This window comes from Syzygium oleosum, unplaced genomic scaffold (genome assembly GCF_021117445.2).
Source record: "Syzygium oleosum isolate NSW1041296 unplaced genomic scaffold, Sole_v2.1 Sole_v2.20, whole genome shotgun sequence".
NCBI lineage: Eukaryota > Viridiplantae > Streptophyta > Magnoliopsida > Myrtales > Myrtaceae > Syzygium > Syzygium oleosum.
The window spans coordinates 6,325,174-6,345,775 of NW_026607504.1; the positions used below are offsets into that span (position 1 = coordinate 6,325,174).

The 20,602-nt window shown below is 44.6% G+C and overlaps 4 protein-coding genes across 4 annotated transcripts; 1 reads left to right on the top strand and 3 right to left on the bottom strand.

The window, feature by feature from the left end:
- Positions 1–255: 255 nt before the first annotated feature.
- On the bottom strand, positions 256–1,050 carry LOC115670459 (oleosin 18.2 kDa-like). Its single transcript, XM_030591744.2, has one exon. The coding sequence runs from the start codon at positions 934–936 to the stop codon at positions 418–420; it is 519 nt and encodes a 172-aa protein (XP_030447604.1). The 5' UTR covers positions 937–1,050; the 3' UTR covers positions 256–417.
- Positions 1,051–1,590: 540 nt separating this feature from the next.
- LOC115670536 (protein ANTHESIS POMOTING FACTOR 1) lies at positions 1,591–6,098 on the bottom strand. Its single transcript, XM_030591849.2, has 10 exons — positions 5,950–6,098; positions 5,179–5,279; positions 4,861–4,967; positions 4,698–4,764; positions 4,372–4,471; positions 3,203–3,319; positions 2,968–3,105; positions 2,713–2,794; positions 2,459–2,508; positions 1,591–1,961 (listed from the first exon to the last, which is right to left on the bottom strand). Exons 1-10 carry the CDS (start codon positions 6,025–6,027, stop codon positions 1,788–1,790), a joined length of 1,014 nt encoding a protein of 337 aa, XP_030447709.1. The 5' UTR covers positions 6,028–6,098; the 3' UTR covers positions 1,591–1,787.
- An 883-nt stretch (positions 6,099–6,981) lies between these two features.
- Positions 6,982–10,326, top strand: LOC115670330 (protein transport protein SEC31). The gene is made up of 3 exons (XM_030591585.2): positions 6,982–7,422; positions 8,469–8,747; positions 8,946–10,326. The coding sequence occupies exons 1-3, from the start codon at positions 7,081–7,083 to the stop codon at positions 10,029–10,031; spliced, it is 1,707 nt and encodes a 568-aa protein (XP_030447445.1). The 5' UTR covers positions 6,982–7,080; the 3' UTR covers positions 10,032–10,326.
- A 1,108-nt stretch (positions 10,327–11,434) lies between these two features.
- Positions 11,435–14,954, bottom strand: LOC115670122 (probable galactinol--sucrose galactosyltransferase 5). Its single transcript, XM_030591313.2, has 5 exons — positions 14,430–14,954; positions 13,035–13,816; positions 12,755–12,932; positions 12,286–12,653; positions 11,435–12,114 (listed from the first exon to the last, which is right to left on the bottom strand). Exons 1-5 carry the CDS (start codon positions 14,872–14,874, stop codon positions 11,557–11,559), a joined length of 2,331 nt encoding a protein of 776 aa, XP_030447173.1. The 5' UTR covers positions 14,875–14,954; the 3' UTR covers positions 11,435–11,556.
- Positions 14,955–20,602: the final 5,648 nt, after the last annotated feature.

The window sequence follows — 20,602 nt, forward strand, 5'->3', positions numbered from 1 at the left end:
CTTGGTCCTTTCTTCTTAAGATTTGATTAGGCTCCTGATTACAATGCCAAAGCCGTCTTATTAGCTGGGAAGATTGATTAAGAGCAGGGTATTCACTAACCTCGACACGCACGAGACAGTACACGATAAACATCAAAAGAAAGAACCAAAGACCAACGACAACATTCGTTTAAAAAGACATAGAAGACAGGGTAACTACAAGGTCCAACACCCCCCCGCTTCAAATGTAAACGTGCATGCAAATCCCAAAACGACTGAATACAAAAGAACAACTTGCTTATTCATCCCTTCTTCTTGATTTCATTCGAACCCTTACATGCAACCCCTGAATGATCGCTCACTAAACCCCATCATGCACGCTGTTAGTTGCTCCCCTCACTCCTCGTTGAACTCTACTCGATGGAGCCGTCGTTTTTCTTAAGTCCTCCCTCCACCGCCCCCGCCGCCAACTTCTTGGGCCTTGCTCTGCACCTGCTGGCCCACCTCCTTCGTCTTCTGGCCCATGTGCCCGGCAGTGTCCGCGAGCCGCCGCTTCGCGTGCTCCGCCATCTGCTCCGGCGACGTGCCGGTCGCCTGCCGTATGTAGTTCGCCACCCGCGAGAGCGAGGACAGCGCCGTCAGCCCGAACGCCCCCGACGTGAGGAAGCCCGTCACGGCGAGCCCGACCACCAGCGCGGCCGGCACGAGCACGGGGCTGAAGATGATGAACAGCGGGGTAGTCAGGAAGAGCCCGATGATGGTCCCGACGAAGGTGATCCCGGCGAGGCCGAGGAGGATGCCCCCCGCGGGGAGCATTGTCATGACCGCGAGGACCTTGCCCGCGGACGGGCCCCCGTCTGGCATGAGGCCCTTGCCGCCGGGGCCGCTGTTGTAGCGGTGCTGCGGATGGACTTGGAGCTGGTGGGGACGGTCTCTGTCCCTGTCGCGGTCCGCCATGGGCGGTGGCTGAACGGAGCTGTATGACACAAGTGAGATAGAGAGAAAGAGAGAGAGACAAGAAAGGAAGAGATAAGAGATGGAGGGAGAGAGTTAAAGTTGGAGGTGAAGGTGCGGTGGTTTTATAGTGGAGAGAGAGAGGGAGGGAGATGCACACGTAGGTGGGGAGACGGTGAGGAGAGGGTGTGCATGAGGAACAAGTTTCCGTTCGGGAGCCGAAACAGAAGAGAGGGAGAAGCAAAGCCAAAACAATGAGCGAGATGGCTCTCGAGTGTAGGAATCGAGCGACACCTCGGTGGCTGCTTTATTCATGCCTATTACTTCGTTTACCGTCGTGTGGTCTTCTTCTAACTTTCCCATGTGCTCCGTAGGTTCGGTTCGGTTCCGAGTGTGTTGTTGTTCGAAGAACTTAATGTTGTAATGGAAGGGATAGGCCTATCTAAAATTTAGATCAGAGCAGTGAGATTGGTGTCAACGTGCATGTCATGAGGAAACCGTAAATTCATCGAGTACTTGCGGTTTTGCCTAAAGCTATGACGAAGGTGCACAAGAACTTGGATATCAGTGGAGAACCCACTCAAAGAAAATTAACACTCATGGATTCTCACCTTTTCGGGGAAGAATCAGAATAAATCAAAATCAAGAAGAAAGCAAACAAAAAGCATTTGAAAATTGTAACTTTAAAGGACAGGAGGGGAGGTCAATTTGTTCTGTGGAACATGAAACTAGCTTAATCTAGTATTTAACTGCAAAATTCATGCCAGGCACATGAGAAGATTTACAACATATCATCAGATCTATTGCTCGCTTAAAGAAGCTCATGGTAGGGCCTAGAGCTATAAATGGAGGCATCACAGGGATGCTTGTTCTGGTGGAGCTCCAGCCTCGCCTTTGGCGGAAGCAAGCTCGGGCTCGGAATTTGGAATCCAGAAAGTGAGGACAGTAGATGCCGCTACGAACATGACCCGACGAGGAGCCCATTTCAAGCATGCCGCGACACCGATATGGCTATTCCAACATGCTACCTGGTGGATCAAGCCACAAGAAGAATGTCAGCTTTATTCTAAGACGAGAACTCTCGCATTTTGCACCAGATTCGCTAATTGAACTACGATCAACGAGAGAGATATTCACTATAATTAGTATATATAATGGTGAAATAAATTTCTTATCATGGCATTTCTTTGAGGGAGCGTTTATTGAGTTTTCCCATTTTAGTCTTTGATGAGATGGCGTGAACACATGTTTGGCTATGTCGTCCTTTGTTATGCAATGCTAGAACTAAAAGTACTATTTCAAGAAGGAAGTTTAACACTTTTCTATAATGAAGAAATGACAATGGTTGTTAAGAAATGCCATAAAGGTCACTCAGATAGACATGCTGATTGTCCTAAACTGTCCAAGTTTCTTCAGCTATGAAACTCAAATTTAGCTATTTGTGTGCTTTACTGGTGCCACCAAATGCTCTTCTAAGAGAAAAGAGAGCATTGGATTACTAGTCACACAGAACAAAAGAATTTACCTCACTTCGCCTGCTGATATTCCATGCATGCAAAGTTCCATCTCCCGAGCCTTGTACAAACGTAAAGTGATATTAGCATGGGTTTGAGGAGAACGAGTTTCTACTCCTATAGGTTCATGTATATCAAAATATGTTCCTGATCTTGAAATTTCTACAATAACATAGTGACAAGTAATTGGATAGTCTCCTCTAAGTTCTGCAGAATGGACAGATGGTTTGAACATCTCCATGATTTCAAAAGTTTGAAAAAATACCTGATACAACGTACTGGCCGTCTGGGGTAAAACTTGCCTCTATCGGTGTACTTGGAGATGGTTCTAAATTGAATCCACATTGCTGCAAGACGTGCACGTTTGCAAATAAGTATTTACAGGAAAGGTGAAAACTCAGAAAAGAGGGCCAAGCCCTATCACAATGATTCTAAAAAGAGTCAACAGATGCATGACAACTGCATTAAACCAAAACATGGGCAAAACTCCAAAACAAGGATGACTTATGAAGAAGACAACCTTATCTCCTGCATATGCATCGAGAACATAGATGTTGTTGTTTGTGGTTGATAATAGCACTGATTTTCCATCATTGCTGAACTTTATATCACAGACCTCAGCCATATCTCCACCGACTAAAAAGGCGTCAAAGGGGCCCTGCAAGACGGAAAAGATACCATAAAACTATTCGATCAATACTCTGAACTCCAAAACACCTATTAAGAAGTAATAATTCATTACAAAATATTACAACCTTGTCGTAAGAGCGTGAATCAAACAATTTGATAGCACCCCCTTCCATAGCTACAGCAAAGACTAGGCCCTGCTGGTCATATGCAACGGTAGGTCTGCCACGTAGACGCAGAATTCCCTGGAGACTACAAAGGTAAGCATCATCATAGTCTGCAACTATAACGGGCAAGGAGGACTGTATTGCAGCTTTTATGCGTTACTTTTAGTAGAATTCATGTTCATTTTTTTTTCAATCTATACAATGCTAGGGTTTAGTCAATAGAACTTTGAGTTCAATATTGACGTGATACCCTACTCCAACTAGAACATTAAAAATAATCTTAATTGTAGCATAATGTAAGACATTTATCTTTCTAAGTCTGTGTCCCCCACCCACGTTACCCCAACCCCACCACATGTAGGGATGCAACTAGAAGCACCATTAAAAGATCTTGCAATAAATTTCATTAGACTATCATATTTGGGCTTATCTAGTATAATAGGATGTTATACACAATGCATTAAATATGTACTAGAATTCCTGCACACGAAGAATTGTGCATTTACAACCAACAATTTAAAGATCTTATTTGATTCCTAAATTTTGAAATATCTAACAAGCGTAACATTTAAGCACAATGAATTGAGGTAGACTAAGAAAGCGAAAAAAAAGGGGGTAAGTAATAAATTATTGGTTGTTATGTGGTTATCTAGACATATGCAGAAAGAGGATTAGGAAAGGATACAAATCAGTATGGATATAATTGCATCTTAAAACTATTCGTGATCACAGTTTCATTTGAATAACACATGTCAAAAAATACAGACTTATGATCCCCAAGCTCAATACATTTAACAGAAAGATGTCAAGCCATTTGGTTTTGAAACTAAAAATACCTTAATCTCTATGTCTAAATTCAAGATTTTAAAGACTCATTTGCATGGAAAGACATCTGGAAAGTGGAAACATTTAAATAACAGGTAAAAGCAAACATTGATAAATTTTCATAAGCTAGTCAGGACTCCTGACGTATTCTTATAATCCAAAGGATGTGCATTAAAGCTAACATGTTCCAGTAATGACTCTTTCTGGTCGATGCTACTCACCAAACTTGATTCCATTAGCTCTACTTATGTCAACAACTCAACTTTAGCCATTGAATTTTTTTTCTTCTGAAACTAGCAACCAACCTGGCAAGCATTCACACGGAGATCCCACATTCTCACGCTGTGGTCAAGAGAGCCTGACATGAAGCTATCATTGATTGGAGACATGCACAGGGAAACAACTCTACAGCAGAAACGAAAGATGAATCATTATAACAAGATCTGAAGAAAAAGCTCGAGATAGATGACATCGGAAAAAAATCACAAGTATCAACAACACTAGATAGCTAAAACAGCCTCATGCTTAACTACCCGAAATAGGAACATGGAATACAATAGCAGGCCAGTAGCCATCACAGCACTAGATTAGCTCCTTCTTCCTGCTAATAATGAAGATATAGAACTCAAACCTCTGTTTGTGTCCCTTAAAGTAGCGGAGGCATCGGTTATCATACATTGATAGATATCTTAAGGAATCTGAACATTCAAAGAAAAAGAAATAGTTACTATCCTTCCTGAAAATTACTGTTTGAATCAGATAGCATACTGCCCATTTCATGGAAAAAAACAGACCTCCAGTTTCTAAGTTGTGCATCGAAGAGCATATGATGGAATTTTGATGATGTGTAAAGCACACGCGATCAGTGCCATGTTTCTTGTGATAGGTTGTCTTGAGCAACCTGCAGCTCATCAACGAACAAGCTGTTTTACTGAAGAAATCTTACAGAGAGAACACCTCGAGTTTCACCGTTGAACAGAGCAGTACATCTCAAGGAAGTTAGCAAAGGACGTTAACCATAAGGATATCTTCCAAATAAGCTTTCAGGCATCAAAATGCGATTCCGACATTCGGAAAGAAAAGGAGCCTCTGGCTTTAAAGAGCAAACTCACCTGGCATTTGCAATATCATACAATCTCACTGAATCATCCTCGTTGGCTGTGACCAAAAGATCATCCTTCCGGTGAAAATCAAGCGAATTTATTTTCCCAACCTGCGAGCAGGATAACAATCGGATCAAGCTCATACCAAACCTTTACAAGGAATTACCAAACCTTTACAAGGAAAAATTCGCACATCACTCGTCAACTCTCTTCAGAAACCACCACATGTCTTCAGAAGTTAGTTCATTGTGGCCACATTGCACGTCATTTTGGCGATGGAAAGTTTCTCACTTAGGCCGCGTTAAAGAACTCTTTTTTTTCGCTACCAACGCATCGTACGTGAAGGAAACACCAAAAAGACCGATTTGAAGAGCTTCAGAACACATATATTGGCGAACAAATCGAGGCGTCAATCCAAATGAGCTCATCGAAAAAAGAAAAGAATCATTAACATGACCCTTCACAACATCTAAGAATATCCAGCAGTCGACTTTTCCTCCGGACAACCGACTAACTCTGCACCGCTGATCCACGACAAAAAGAGGATAAACCACCAACACAAAAGGCGCTTGCAACTACAAACCATACTTCGACTGCAATTCGCTGTAATCTAGACCCTAAAACCGTCGAATCATTTCCAAACCCATATTAGGCACTCGCCACGCAACCACGCGCGCGCGCGCGCGCACACACACTCTCCTGAGGACAAAATCAGACGTTCGAGCCATTTTCAAATTCCCATTCGGCGGAAGGAATCGAGGAGAAAGCATCGAGACTCACGAAGTCGGAGAAAACAGCTCCGATCGACATGCTGCGGACCGTGTCGTCGTCAAGCGCTACGATCGAGGCCGTCGCCATCGCCGTCGATTGCCGTGCTTCTGCGCTGCTCCGTACGCTGCGTGCGCGTGCGCACTGGCCGGCTAGCGGAGGCGCGGCGACGGTGCCCCGGGAAGTTCCTCTGAGAGCTGAACTAGGGAGGCGACGACAACCTGGTGGCTTCGTACTGACCGTGTTAAGAAGCTGGGAGGCTATTTTATGCTCCTTCGTTTTGAAAAGCGGGTCGTTTTTGTGATTTGGTACAAGTTCTGGGGTTCCTTTTTGTAATTTGGGCCTTTTCAAGGGGCGGGCCCAGACACGTTTTTCTACGACAGGCCGTATGAGCCCAGAAGCAAAGTCTTACCTTACGTAGCCCACGCCCACGCAGTTGTCGAAAAGGGAAAATGACACAAACGATCTTCGAACTTTGATCCAATTTACAATATGATCTTTAGTACTCTCTGAACTTTAGTTCAGTGTGCAAGTAATCTCCGAACTTTTAATCTGTTCAATGATGTCGCTGAACTTTAACTCGATGTGCAATGTGGTTCATGAAATTTTTAATTTGTTGTATGCTCAGACTAAAATGTTTAATGTTGTCTCTGAATTTGAATTAATAAAAGGACAATATTGAACATTTTTTGTATAGTCCAGGGACCGAATTGAATAAGTACCACGAATCCGAGCACATCTGAGTAAATTAAAAATTTAGAAATCACATTACACATTAAGCTAAAATTAATATATCGCATTGAATAAATTGAAAGTTATTTTTAGAGATCACGTTACGTATCGGTCATAATAGGGTTCGTTTGTGCCATTTTCCATCCACCTCGCTCAAGAAGAAAAAACAGGAAAAAGAACTGAAATCATTTTCTTTTTTTCCTTGAAGAAACCCGAACGCGTCGTCTTCTTCATAAGCTCCTCCTCTTTACCTTGCCTAACACCACTCGCGAAAGCTCCCAAAAAAGGGGTACCCGACCCACCCCTTACCATAAAACCCCTCCCTTCGAAACCTCCAAATTCTTCCCCCCCCCCCTCTCCTGCGTGCGCAGGACTTCGAATCCGGAGTCGAAAGCGCGGCGAGGGCTCCCGATGAACACGTCGCAGTTCATGGACAAGCAGATCATGGATCTCGCGTCCCAAGGGTCGGCGCCCAGCAAGGACTTCATCGATCTCGCCGGCGACCACCACCACCAGCACCACCACTATCCCGAGGAGGAGGAGGAGCGGGACCACGCCGCCGGGAACGGCGGCGTGGACGGCGGCGACGACGGGGTGAAGAGGGAGGAGATCGTGCCGAGCTACGATTTCCAGCCGATTCGCCCCGTCGCCGTCTCCTCCAACTCGCCGGCGCTTGGGTTTGACGGCGGATCGGCTAGGGGGGCGTGGGGCTCCCTCGATTCCAAGGTCAGCGCGAACGCCGCGCCTGTCCGGGTAATGATCTGGTCTCCTGTGATGCTCGAATTCAGTTGTGCTTTGCTTGTGAATGTGATTCAGATAGGTTTTGTGCTGCGTGATTGAGTATATTGAGCATAGTTGAATGATTATGATGTTGTTGTTGCGCTAAGTGATTTGATATTGTTAACTAACTGGAGAGATGCTTGCGGTTCTTTAACCTTGGTGTTTGGACTGGTTGAACTTCTTACTGGTGTGCGAGTCTCTGATTATCATAGAGTTCGTGACCTTGGTGAGTAGAGGTTGCAGAAGTTTGCAGGCGCTAGACTCCCTTTTGAATTGAGTATGTTTGCGGGGTTCCTACTAGGAGTCCTAATTGCATGCTTGAGGGGCTTCCATGGTTTAGTCGTAGCGGTCACTTGACCAAATTAGGAAACTTACGGGCTACATAAGGGAAGTGATTGGATCTGATATAAGAAGAATTCTGATAAAACGTTTCAGGAGAGAAGGAAATATTCGAGTATTAATGTTAGTTGCAAACCACTGTGAAAGTCTATGTTGTTCGAATTTGCAAGGGGAGAGAGTTTGTCCTATATAGAGAGAATTTATACAATTCTCGTCTCTTGAGGATCTTAGTTAATTATGATTATGTTGGAGTCTCTTTGCACATTGGCTGTATGCATGGCTACAGGTTTCCTGTTGCTTTGTAAATCTTTAGTTAAGTTAAATATTTCCGAGGATTGTGTTTAGTACAGTAAGACAAAATGAAAAATTAAAATGGGGGGAGTATATGGGAGGAGTCTCTTGGGAAATGGTCATGGACTCTTGTATGAAGCTCAGAAGAAAAGACAGTAACAATGGCACGGATGCTTGTAGGGGAAAAAAGGAGAAAGAAGGTGTGATTACATTATCTGATCTGGCTTTCTCTGAATCGTGTTTGTATATTGTTGACGTGTCCAGCATGTATTGATTGACATTTCCACCATGAACAATTGAATAGCATGTTATGGTTGTGTTTAAGATTATTATTTAGAAGTTACTGGCTTATTTATGCAGAGGAACCCCATTTTTTTTTTTCCTCACAGAACTATAGTTCACTGGATTCCTTTGAACCTGCACAAATCATTGCTGAGAAGGATCAGCATGGCTTTGATGCATCAATGGTGTCTGAGATAGATCGAACAATGAAGAAGCATGCTGATAGCCTGCTGCATGCATTGGAAGGTGTTAGTGCACGATTGACTCAGCTGGACAGCAGAACTCGCAACCTCGAGGAGTCTGTTGATGACTTGAAGGTATCAGTAGGACACAATTATGGGACGACAGATGGGAAAATGAGACAGTTGGAGAATATTCTCAGAGATGTAAGTTTTCCATATTTGCTTCCTTGTCCTGCTTGGTCTGTGTAACACATTCTAGATTCAAATGGTAAATCTGCGAAGGACTTGGAAATTATGTTATGAGCGATGGCTTGATTGCGGGCAAAGTAGATGAGTTATTTTTGGTCTACTTAGTTTGAGGACATTCTAATTTCCTGGCTTATGGCCGTCTATTCTATGCAGGTGCAAGCAGGGGTACAGGTGTTAAAAGACAAACAAGAAATAATGGAGGCTCAGTTTCAGCTCACAAAACTGCAAGTATCCAAGGCAGATCAGCAACAGGATAATCAGAAGGCTTCACATGTGGATTCCCAACAGCCGGTGCCATCCATTCCTCAGCAATCTCTTCAGCAGACTTCTCCTGCTAGTTTTCAACAACCTTTTCCTGCTCTGCGCACCCCTAATGCTCCTCCACCACCACCTCCTCAACAAAATCTACCACCTCCAGTTCAGCTTCCAAATCAGTTTCCTCAGACACAGATTACTCCTGTTCCTCAACGTGATCCTTATTTCCCACCCCCGGTTCAAGCCCCAGAAGCTTCAAATCAGCAGTTCCAACTTCCTCCCACCCAGCGGCCACCTCCACCTCCACCTCAAGCAGGTCCGCCTCATCACCAATACCAAACAGTCCCTCTACCTCAGTTTTCGCAGCCACCACCTCCACCGCCACAGCACCCAAGCATGGCACCGGTAAATCCTCCTCAACCACCAGTACCCCACCATCTTGAAGAGACACCGTACATTCCATCTCAGACCTACCCATCAAGCCTCCATCAGCCCCCTGCTCAGCCACCTAGTGGGCCTCCTCCGCCCCAACAGTTTTATGGGGCTTCCCCACAGATGTATGAGCCACCACCCGGCAGGTCTAGTTCAGGATTTTCTGCGCCATACAGCCATCCATCTGGGCCTAGTGAGATGCAGTATGGTGGAGCTCCTCAGTATGGTAGTAGCTCCCCTATGAAATCTCAGCAACATTCGCAGAGTGGCGGAAGTGGTTATCCACAGCTTCAAACTGCTCGGGTACTTCCTCATGCTCTACCCACCGCATCGGCAGTTAGTGGCAACTCAGGTTCGAGTGGAACTGGAAACAGGGTTCCTATAGATGATGTGGTTGACAAAGTGACGAGCATGGGTTTCTCAAGAGACCAGGTTAGGGCTACTGTTCGGAGGTTGACGGAGAATGGACAGCCCGTGGATTTGAACATAGTGCTAGACAAGTTAATGAATGATTCAGATGTCCAGCCCCCTAGAGGATGGTTCGGTCGATAACGTGGTACTGCAATGCTCATCTCTATACAGTTGACAGTTTCATCGTGACGTGGTGACTTCACTGAAGGGAGCCATTTTCTTGGAGATCAGGTTTCTTCGCGCAGTGAATGTTCTGTATCTTTGTTAATTCTCCCTTCTCCCTTTACTTTTCTGTCGTGCTCGTGAGTGACGGCTCTATTTGGTATTGTTATTCTTGCTTGCCTAGCTCTATCTATGACCTTGTTTCCATCTCTTTTGTGCATACTTATTGTAATTCAAATTGTCTCCATTGCTTTATCTGTTCACACTTTTCATACCCGCTCTTGTAAAGCTGTATTGCTTAGCTTTCAAATATGCCGATTCTTGACACGCTCAAATGACTGCTTAACACTTGAGTATCCTTTCCCACACACATGCCAGTTTGGGTTGATTTCTTGAGTAGAACTCTGTGGGAATGGCATATAGGCCGGTTGGCTTGGATGAATTAAATGCTTTTTCCTTAGGGAAATATACGTCCGAGGATGGTTCTTCTATTGATACGATGATTTGAAGCCAGAAGCCATGTTGCTGTCTGGGCATTTCTTGGTCAGGCGCATGGCAATTCTATCGCTGCAGTGTGATAATTTCGGCGACTCTGTTCTGCAATGCGGGTAAATTACGTAGGTTACCCTGTAGCAACCTCCAAAACCAACCTCGTCAACCATTGGGTCCGGGACGACTTCTGTGGACTCCCTAAAATCTACTGTTGAGCAGCATTTTTTCTTCATCTCCGACGTTTGAATTGTTCAGGAAAATGAGAACGGAATATAAGTAAATGGAAAATTTATGATTAAATTCGACTTTTTCTTTTAGAAATAAAAATCAGTTTTCAAGGTATAACCAGACTCCGCCACTCGGGCTCGGGTCCCTCGAGGCCTAGTCAGTGACCGACCTTGACGCACGGGTCTCCCAGGGTCGAGCGAGCTTGAGTACCGAGACCTCCCACCCATGCTCAAGTTTGTAGCAGCCGTGCTTCAGATCCAAGTGTACGTCCCACGGTCCCCAGCAGCCGAGCTCTTATTTGCAAATTACAAACAAGCATGGGATTGAATTCATTTTCCTTGAAAATAAATTCTTTTGAAAATATTTTCATTTTTCGTATAGCAAATGGAGTTATGAGATGGATCCAAATTCGGGGGTGCCTGTGACCGATTGAAACAGAGAAAAAGCATGGCAAACGTTATATCATAATGTTCACTCATCACAAACAGAACTCTAGTGATTGTATGAAGGATAATGCTACGCCCTTGGGTGGAAATTGAAGGATGAAAACTTTGATGGAAATTGGAATAAACTTCAAACTTTTTGTGAGAACGAGAGTAAAGAAGGTTCAGAGTATGTGACATATTCTCCCCAAAAAAGAAAAGACTTAGAAATCACTGGACTCAAAGGAAACTGCTGTCGTCTGACATTATATTTAGTAAAACTTAAGTGGGCTTACATTGTTCCCCATAGCCATCATACTCGTCAACAAAGTAATAAGGATAAAGGCGGTCACATTACATCTCTAGAACAAGTACTCAACCTTGGACAGTTTTCCAGAACCAGTCCATGGAACTTGCACAATGACCATGCGCTCCTCGTACTCGAAAGGGACGTCGCGCCCATCAATTTTGCAGTCTCTTGGTTCGATGGAGGCGTAGACCCTCATTTCCCCTGCTCCTCTCACCCCGACTTCGACCGAATCGCCCTTAAAGGACAAGGACTGAATAGCTCCGCCGGTGTTGAGCATGTTGGCCAGGCCGATGGCAGCAAACTGCACTGATTTCCCGGTCAAGACTGCGACCGGAGAAACGGTGATGAGCTCGAAGTGGAATGGCTCCAGTGAGATTTCTCTGTCTTCAGAGGGCTTTGAGAGGGACAGCTTCTTGGACTTGAACATGTACATGGCAAATCCTTGTGCTCCTTCAATGGGTATAGGGTTCTTGCCACTGTTCCATTCAATGTCCTTGGGGTTGGTCTTGGAGGTCACCATTTGTGAGAACTGGGAGAAGCATTGGTTTTGTCTAGATTCGCGACTCCATCCTCCTCCTTGGCAGTTGAATGCTCCGACAACCCCTGTATACTGTTGGAAGCAAAGCCGAACAAAGCATTATGTGAGATCACCGCGAAGTTTTTTCAAAAGAAACCGAGTCGATAGTTTAGGCATACTTGGAATTGTTAGGAATTGTCCAACATTTTAGAAGCTAAAGCTTGTTAAACCATAATAGTCAACTGATGATCATCGCAATCTTACTTTGTTAAGGTTCCATATTTTGAGCATGGTCTTGCCATCATGAAGAGGATCTTCAAAGAGGCAATCCCGAGTCGGGAGGGCATAATATTCACATCTCAGGATGGATCCATCAGGCAACACGAGGGTCTTGAGCAGCTTGAAGTCGTGCTTCCCAACTGAGTCGCTCACATAGATAGGGCCACCGGAGATGGCTCGAGAAGCAGCATGGAACTCGGCGCACGGGTGCGTCGACTGGAACATGTCCCAATCCGGGTGGATGAAGTTGCCCATCCACAGGCTGTTGTACGCGCAATGCACCATGTGACACCCTTGGAGCCAAAACGTGCCTTTCGGATCGCCTGACGGATCGGTGCACCAAAAATCATCACCTATATTGAACATCAGCAACAGTGAATTGAAGCAATGGCCATTGTAAAAAACAAAATCAACATAATTGGAATAGGAGACCGATGTGCGGCTCTCGACATACCAACACGTCCAAGGGTAATAGCTTCCGTGCCAAGGAACATGAAATCGTTGCAGTGTTCCATGCTAGCAATCACACCATTTCCCTTGAAATGTTTATTGACAGAAGCTGTCAATGCTTTGTAGTAGGCCTTGGCAAGCTCTACTCTCCCCCCATAATCTTCACACAGCATTTCCAGCAACTGATACAGGCACATCGTCGCGTGAAAAACAATAATAGAGGATCCATTAATAACTCAAGGAAACAATTCCAAAGAGAAGTTGTATAGAGAAATAATACTCACGTGAATGACGTCCACCTTGACACCATCAATGCCCACGGACTCCAAGTGCGAGTGCAGCCCCTCGTACATCTGATCCGCGTGCTCCGGCGGGACCATCCCCACCCCGGTGTTCACGATCTTATCCACGGCCAGATCCTCCATCGTTATCTCGAGCCCGGGCGACAGCTTGGGCTTGATCACGGTGGACTCCGGCAGGCCCGGCACCTCGGGCCTGAGCCCGCCCCAATACCCGCAGAGCGCATGCCACACGTAAACATATTCCACAGACCCGAACTCCTCCTTAAGGTCCTTAATGAAGGCCCCCATTCCCTTGGGTCCGCCGCGCCTCCCTCTCGGGCTTACGTAGTCCCTGAACTTGTAGTTCTCTTGGAATTTCAACAGCCTGCAGGGCATCTGCTCGCCGGCCACGGTCTGGTTCATGCCTTCCTTGGTGATTGGGTCTGCGTCGTGGCCGATGGACTGCCACCCATCGTCGATCAGGACGAGCCCGGGCGGGCACCCGCCCTCGACAAGTCTCGCGACCCCATCCCATATTCCCTGAGGGTGCACGGTGAGGTAGAACGCATCCCACGTGCACCACCCGAACTTGTCCACTATGCCCGGAGGGGTCTTCTCCTCGAGGAGCTTGAAGGTGCCCAGGTGAGCCCGGGCCACCTTGATGGCGTCCTTGACCAGGGTGAACGGGTCCTCGCCTGCCTGCATGTAGAGGACGGCCTGGAACTTGCTCGCGGCGACTTTGGTCGAGCCGCTCTCGATGCAAACGTCAATGTAATCGTCGTCACCTAACGAGGAAAAATCATTAGATTACGTATAATTCGGATTTTAGGGAGAGAATCCATATACGGAAGTACCAATCTTTGAGTGGACCGTAGCATGATATACTATTCACATTTTTTAGATTGATTACCAGCACTATTTCCACAATAAGTCCATATGAACTCTACGAAGTGTCCATATCGATTTGCAATTCTTGGGTTGATTTTGACTTTTTAAAATCACTTACCTAATTAATGACCCTGTTAATGCGTACTAACCATTCTTGACGATTTCCTTTTGCGCAACACAATATATAGGGGACTTACTACTTAGCTGCTAAATACGTAGGTGGTGAACAACAAATGTTTTCGAGTTCATGCCTCCTCTGCTTAAAGTCAACATGTGTAAGCTAGGCTGTTTCATGCAATATAATAAAGAACCGGTTCTGGACTATACTTAATAAAGTACTTGTCGCCCTCGCTGATGGTCTTTTACTCAGACAGCATATGGGGTTCTTAGAACAAGTTAACGTGGTATCACTGTAAGTCTGTACGATAAGTGGCTCTATAGTTTTCGGGTCTATATAGTTCTTAGTCGCTACAAATCCACACAAAGTGTATAGAGAAACAATTGTTTTACCAGGTTGAAGAGAAGCACGAAAAGGGCCCTCCAGAAGCGGAAGCAGCAGCACATACGGGCGACCTGAACCCGACCTCTCGAGCATCACCAGCTGCGTCTCGCTCTCGAGGTCTCGGCCGTTGGATCCGACCCAGTGAGTCGTCCACCACACCTTGAACCGGAATATGCTCATGAACCGGATGTCCCTCAGCCTCCCCACTGGCGCCACGTGCCGGCTCTCGGCCTCGACGGCGTCGAAACCCACGAAGCACCCCAGGGAAGCAGCTGCCGCCAACTTGCCGCCATAGGGCGAAGGAGTGGTGATGACGTTGCCGGGGACGCCAGAGAGGAACGGGTGGCCGTTGGCCGAGAAGGTCCGACCCTGGCTGTCCAATGTGATCACGTGCTGCGTGGAGCCATTCTCGGACATGGGGGAGAGATCGGATGCGGCCTTGGTTGGAGCCATGAATGGAAGCTTTCTCTTGACGAGGAGGAAGAAGAAGAAAACGTGGAAGATGAATGTAGTGCAGGTTTGGTAAGAGCAGCACAAGATTTGGGGTTTATATAGAGTGAGAGAATGATTATGTCATATTTGGTGATAAAAATGGAAATGTGGGATCGGTCCCAATATGCTTGATTCCGTCAGAGATAATTATGGATTCTCAAGCACTTCTCGAACAGATTCTTTGAAGATTGTGGCCCTTTTTTCACTCTTTTTAAATATTTTTTTGCTAAAATAAACCCTTTTAAAATTGATCAACCAAATTAGCCTTCAAACTTTGATTAGGAGGTAAGTGATAGAGTCTTATTTCAATAGTCTCTGATGTCTTATGGGCAAGCTTCTTGTGTGTGAAGTGACTGAATTTGCTCATAACATAGAGTGAAAGTTTAACTTTATTCTTATTTGATTTCGCCTCTGTCCTCCTCTAAGCCCTCGCCTGCCTTTTCAAATCCTCCGTTAACCTTAACCCGGCCTCTCTCTCGTCCTCGACTTGCCCCAGGAGCTATTCGGCACGAATGTGGGAGCGGCGGAGGCTAGGGCTCGATGCCGGTTAAGATTGCTAATGCCACTGCCACCATTGAACAGTGGATGCGTTTTTGAGAATGGTTTGCCAGTACCAGGACTTCCCTAGCCTTTTGCTATTGTTTCATATTAAATTTTGTATTACTGTTTCTGTTACTCTACTTTTTCTCTATCTTATCTCACATTATAGCTGCCGAATTTTTTTCCTTTTCTTTTCGCACCAGACTAAAACCTTCTCCTTAATGAAAATCTAGGGTAAAGTTTCATTTTCAGTTACAAGATCATTTCTTTTTGTGTGTGTGTGTGTGTTGAAGGATTAGAAGTGGGTATAGATCTCTTTCCCCTTGCTTTGTCTGTAGCTAAACATTGATTTATCTTTTGGCTAGGTTTAACTGTTAGCTCTTAGCTTTTGCAAGGAGGTAATGGAGGTGAGAAATCTGCTAATCCGTGGCTCCATGTTCTCCATTTTTTTAGTGGCCATCCGCCCGTGAACTCTTTTGTGCATCTTTGGCCGTAAACATTGAATCAAAGCTAGTGTTTGAGAGTAATTCGATCGGTTCACTTAAAAAAAAAAGTGTGTTTTTATTCAGAAAGAGTATGAAAATCGCACCGCCCATTTGCAAAAGAGAATAAGATTCTTTTGGAGGGGGGGATTTTGTGTGTATGCTTTGAAGGAGTTTGGAAGTTCTTTCCTGTCACGTATCTACAGGCAACTTTTGGGGCATTGCATGCATATGGAATCAAACAATAGGAGAGCTTAAGAGTTGCGGGGTTGATTTGGTTTGCAGTTTCAGAAAAATGAGATCTAATGGAATTAGTCTGGCACACCTGTGTAGGGAAGATACCAAGCATTACGCACTCGAACGACGTAAATATGCTGGAAATCAAAGCACTTGCACCAAATGATGTCGGCAATATCAGCACATGGTCATGTAAGGATACCGATATGTCTCCCAACGCAGCGCTAAAACTATTTTAGCAGATGTAAACATCACTGACTGTAAGCGAGCATTCAATAGTATCGCTCAATATGTTCAATTGGCAATCGATCTTAGGATTATGGGATGATAAAGGCTGATGAAGGCATGCCTGCTTAGCAGTGAGCTAGATTGGAGTCCGCCATGGTTCCCATCTTTCGCCTACTGACTTCGAATTTCGGGGATAAATTCTTACAATGATCAACCACAGTGACCGAGCTTTTAGACCATGTTTCCATCTGTCAACTTGAATAGCTGAAGCTTAGAAATTACAATGCACATATTCCCCGTCCCCTTCACTGCTGGTGAAGGGGACCGGGTATCAACTGCGCAACTGCATGAAGGAAACAACAATGGTGGATGATACACGTGCCTTTATGACAGGGCCGCGTTCTACAGGGCTTTAGGGTTTTCTTCAACAGTAGAAAAAAGAAAAGGAAAGAAGACGAACATTTGATCATGTAACTTGCTAAAAAGCATAGCCCCCCTTTATGTTCCTTGGCACCAAATTTCATGCTACGCTCCAAATTCTTGTGAATCTCTCCCTCCCTCCATGGAGTTCCATTAAAAAAGGCCTCCTTTTTTAGCTTCGAAAGGCTCCTTTACCTACCATTGCGAGGCTTGAATAATATTTCAGATGTGCCGTTTTAGTTTCGTGAACGCAAAGGAAACGAATACGACGTACTCGTTCCGACAACAGGAACCCTTGCGAATGTCTCGTGGGGCGGGAGATCTCGGATTTCGATTTGGGTATGCGGATTCAAAGATTCGAAACCTCATGTCTTTATAACTTTGTTGAGTGAATGGAAATAAATCCATGTGATGCATGATAGGCCATTGTAGATAGCAACCCATCAAATTGGATCATACATGGTGAATGCATGAAGAGTCTTTGGTCATGCATGTATAAGAATGAGCAACTTTTCGAAGGGGGTATGAATGAGTTGTGCTGTGCTTCGCCCCTTTGTCCATCTTTTTGAGATTGGACCTCCCTAGTTTTGCGATTCCCATCTTGTGCCAAGTGCCAACATTGATGAAGTTTCTTTTGCTGCTGCTATTCGCTCTTTCCTTTTTCCCTTCCCTTTGATTTTCCATGTACGATATGAAAGTTCATGCTTCTTGAAGGTCGAACCTCCCACGTCTCTCCACTAATTAGTTAGACTTTTCCTCGCACCTTTCATCGTGTGAGCGCAAAAGAGGAGGAGAGAAAATATGTATGTGTGTATATATATCTTAACATAGTTATAGATGAAATGATTGACATGTAAGATTTACTGGGAGTCGCGTTTTTTTAGAACGCGAATAACTTGATCTTGCCAAATGAATTTAGGGTACTTTCATTTCACTTATAACTTAATTCACGACAAAAGCAAAATATTTCAAAATTGATAATTTCATTTGTTGGTGATTTAGGGAAAGTGATTTCCATTTTGTCAGAAGGGGAAGTCGTTTCTCCCCAATTTAAGCTTGCTTTTTTTCAAGTCCGTGGAAAACATTTTTCGCACCATCGTCCAAACACCAGAAAATTGGAAAATAATTTTTCGGAAATCGTTTTCTTTCAAACAAACGGACCCCAAGTAGATAGTAGTGGCTCATCTAAATCACAGTGCTAATTGGTACGATGCACTGTTCTCTCAGTAGGACTTGACGCTCTACTCTTGAGGTAGCTGTAAATTTAATCTTGGAATTTAAAGTAAAACTTCAACATTTTCATGTGTATATGCTTATATATAGTTGAGAACTCATGGACACGTTTAATTCATCTCGAGTTGGAAAGGATCGATCGTGGCATGGTCCCATCACATAAAGCACCTCGAGAATTCAATGAGAGGAATAATATGATTCAAAAGAAGATAATATTATTCAGATTCAAAGCTAGCGGAACCCTTTGGATTGGTGGTGGGGCTTTTGTTCTGGTGTAGCCACACAGTTCATGCCAATTGCATCCACTTTCCCTGTTGGTGTCCCATTGTTCATGCCCATTTGAAATGCTATCATCGGTACCACAAGCAGGAAGAAGCCGCTTTCATTCATTCATTCATTCATTTTTATCTATTTTTCGACTCTATAATGATCTTGATGAGAGTAATTCACCACAAGATAGCATATTCTAGCTCTCAAATCGAACTTCATAGTCTCCAAAGGGGGAGGGAGGTAGAGAGGGCGTGATAGGTGGTGCGAGCCGATGCTAGTGCACTCGAATGCTAGATGGCTGGTAAGAAATGCCGAGATTCTACAACTCGACAGTAAGTAATACTCAATGACAAGAAGTTCTTGATAGTTCCATTTGCCGAAACCTCAAAATATGGAAGTGTGAAAGTCCAAAGGCACAAAAGTACCCCGAACGACAGACAAAATGTGTATTCATGCTGATAAGGCTAAGACGGTCAGCAGGACACAAGTCGGTGTCGGGTTATCGGGGGGTGTCCTAGGAAACGGGACGACACCAAGTCTACCGAGAAGGCTAGGTGGTAGGCCTAAAAAAAGGTTCCTGACGAGCCTCGCTCCACTCGAAAAGCCAAAACTCGTTAAGACATTTCAATTGGGGCAGAGATGATCCATGATGTTGTCACTAATCTCCAATCGACGAGGTAAAGATCGGACTCTTCGTACGCACGAATTTCGACGAACGACGTGTTAATCTAAAACACTTCAAAAGATCCAAATAAGCACAGTAGTGAATATCGTCTTGCTTGATAGCAAACTCTACAATTTGTGATATTATTTATTTATTTAGTTTGGTAGGACGTGATTGATGAGTTAATCGGGTCTGGCCCACTGAAAATAGTTAGACGGGGCTTCAAGTCTTTGCATAGGTAGGAGACACGCTGCAGCGATCTTATCGGCCGACGCCAAATCTTTGAGTTGGACGTCTAATTTGGTCTGGGCAATCAAGAATCTACGGTCACGTGTCGTTGGCGGTGCCTACGTGCCCTTCATCCTGTCCGTTGGTTGCTCTGAAATCAGTAACGGTTGTTGGCCTTCTGGGATGGGGGCAGCGACATTACCCACGTAACGTGGTTTTATGGGAAGGAAAGGAGACAAATCACAAGGGACGTTTAATATGGTCCGGACCAACTTCAAATTTAATAGAGATTTATAGGGTTCGAGTCCTGCCGTGTCGAAATGGACATTTAAGATCTAAAGTCGGGTATGACTGTTGAATTGGAGATCTTTCGGTGGATGCAGCGACAGATACGCTTTAATTAGCAAGATTGCCTCGAGTCTCGATCATCTATCTTGTCCGCGGCTTGCGTAGTCTTGTCCCGTTCGTTCAATCAAGTCAACAACACAGATGTCGACCGCCTAAGTTTCATGTAGTCCCATCAAGATAAGTGTTTCCTCGACAGTGATCACTGCGTATGATTTAGACACGAAGGGAAAGGGATTAATATAGTCATGTCACGGTTAATCAATGAGTTCAAGTGCGACATGATCTGGGATGTCAATCCTATTTCATGCTGGATTGGCGCAATACATTTGGCTGACATCCACCTCCTCCGGCTTTGCATCTAGAGAAGAGGAGCTTTGGGAGATATATTCACTTCATTGGGATCGCGTAAAGTCTCGGTCATATATTACATCTCCGGATAATGCTTGCTTAGACATGTTCGGTAAGTTCAATCGAGTGTTGCTGATCATGTAAATTTCACGTGATCTCATTTCATCGAAAGCGATAAATATTTATTATATATGTGAAGCAAAGGGAGCTAATAAAAGCATCTCACATGTAATAAATAAGTTCAAATGCGGGATGATTTAGATATGTCGATCCAATTTTGTGTAGAATTGGCGAGTTATGATTGGATTTAATCAAGTTACCATAGTAGATCGAAGTGGATGATCTGGGTTTGTAGATCCCAATCTCGATTTCAAATTAGAATCACAATTTGATCAACTGAACTAAATCACATCTTTGGTTTATATTGGCCATATCAAGTCTAATTCCTTTTTCAGTGAATTGTCCAAGTTTTCGACAGTCGCGGAAGTTTCAGTGGTCTACCTTCATTTTACCGTTTGAAGCCTTGCTCAATGCACGTGGACGGATGTGGATCATACGTGTGTATGGGATGAGTAGAGCCGGAGGATCAGACCACCACCACGTCGTCCAAAAGATTAAAAAAAAAAGGGAAAATTCTATTTTGGTACCCAAAGTGAGGTCAAATTCTCAATTTGGTACCCAAAGTGGACAA

What these genes read in the sequence shown, in the direction of transcription:
- LOC115670459 (XM_030591744.2), bottom strand. Translation starts at nt 936, where the DNA reads ATGGCGGACCGCGACAGGGACAGAGACCGTCCCCACCAGCTCCAAGTC.
- LOC115670536 (XM_030591849.2), bottom strand. Translation starts at nt 6,027, where the DNA reads ATGGCGACGGCCTCGATCGTAGCGCTTGACGACGACACGGTCCGCAGC. An exon ending in TATGATATTGCAAATGCCAG is followed by an intron (nt 4,968 to 5,178) that starts GTGAGTTTGCTC and finishes GATGAGCTGCAG; the next exon opens with GTTGCTCAAGACAACCTATC. An exon ending in ATGCATATGCAGGAGATAAG is followed by an intron (nt 2,795 to 2,967) that starts GTTGTCTTCTTC and finishes CACGTCTTGCAG; the next exon opens with CAATGTGGATTCAATTTAGA.
- LOC115670330 (XM_030591585.2), top strand. Translation starts at nt 7,081, where the DNA reads ATGAACACGTCGCAGTTCATGGACAAGCAGATCATGGATCTCGCGTCC. An exon ending in CGAACGCCGCGCCTGTCCGG is followed by an intron (nt 7,423 to 8,468) that starts GTAATGATCTGG and finishes TTTTCCTCACAG; the next exon opens with AACTATAGTTCACTGGATTC. An exon ending in TGGAGAATATTCTCAGAGAT is followed by an intron (nt 8,748 to 8,945) that starts GTAAGTTTTCCA and finishes TATTCTATGCAG; the next exon opens with GTGCAAGCAGGGGTACAGGT.
- LOC115670122 (XM_030591313.2), bottom strand. Translation starts at nt 14,874, where the DNA reads ATGGCTCCAACCAAGGCCGCATCCGATCTCTCCCCCATGTCCGAGAAT. An exon ending in TATTACCCTTGGACGTGTTG is followed by an intron (nt 12,654 to 12,754) that starts GTATGTCGAGAG and finishes TGTTCAATATAG; the next exon opens with GTGATGATTTTTGGTGCACC. An exon ending in AAATATGGAACCTTAACAAA is followed by an intron (nt 12,115 to 12,285) that starts GTAAGATTGCGA and finishes TGCTTCCAACAG; the next exon opens with TATACAGGGGTTGTCGGAGC.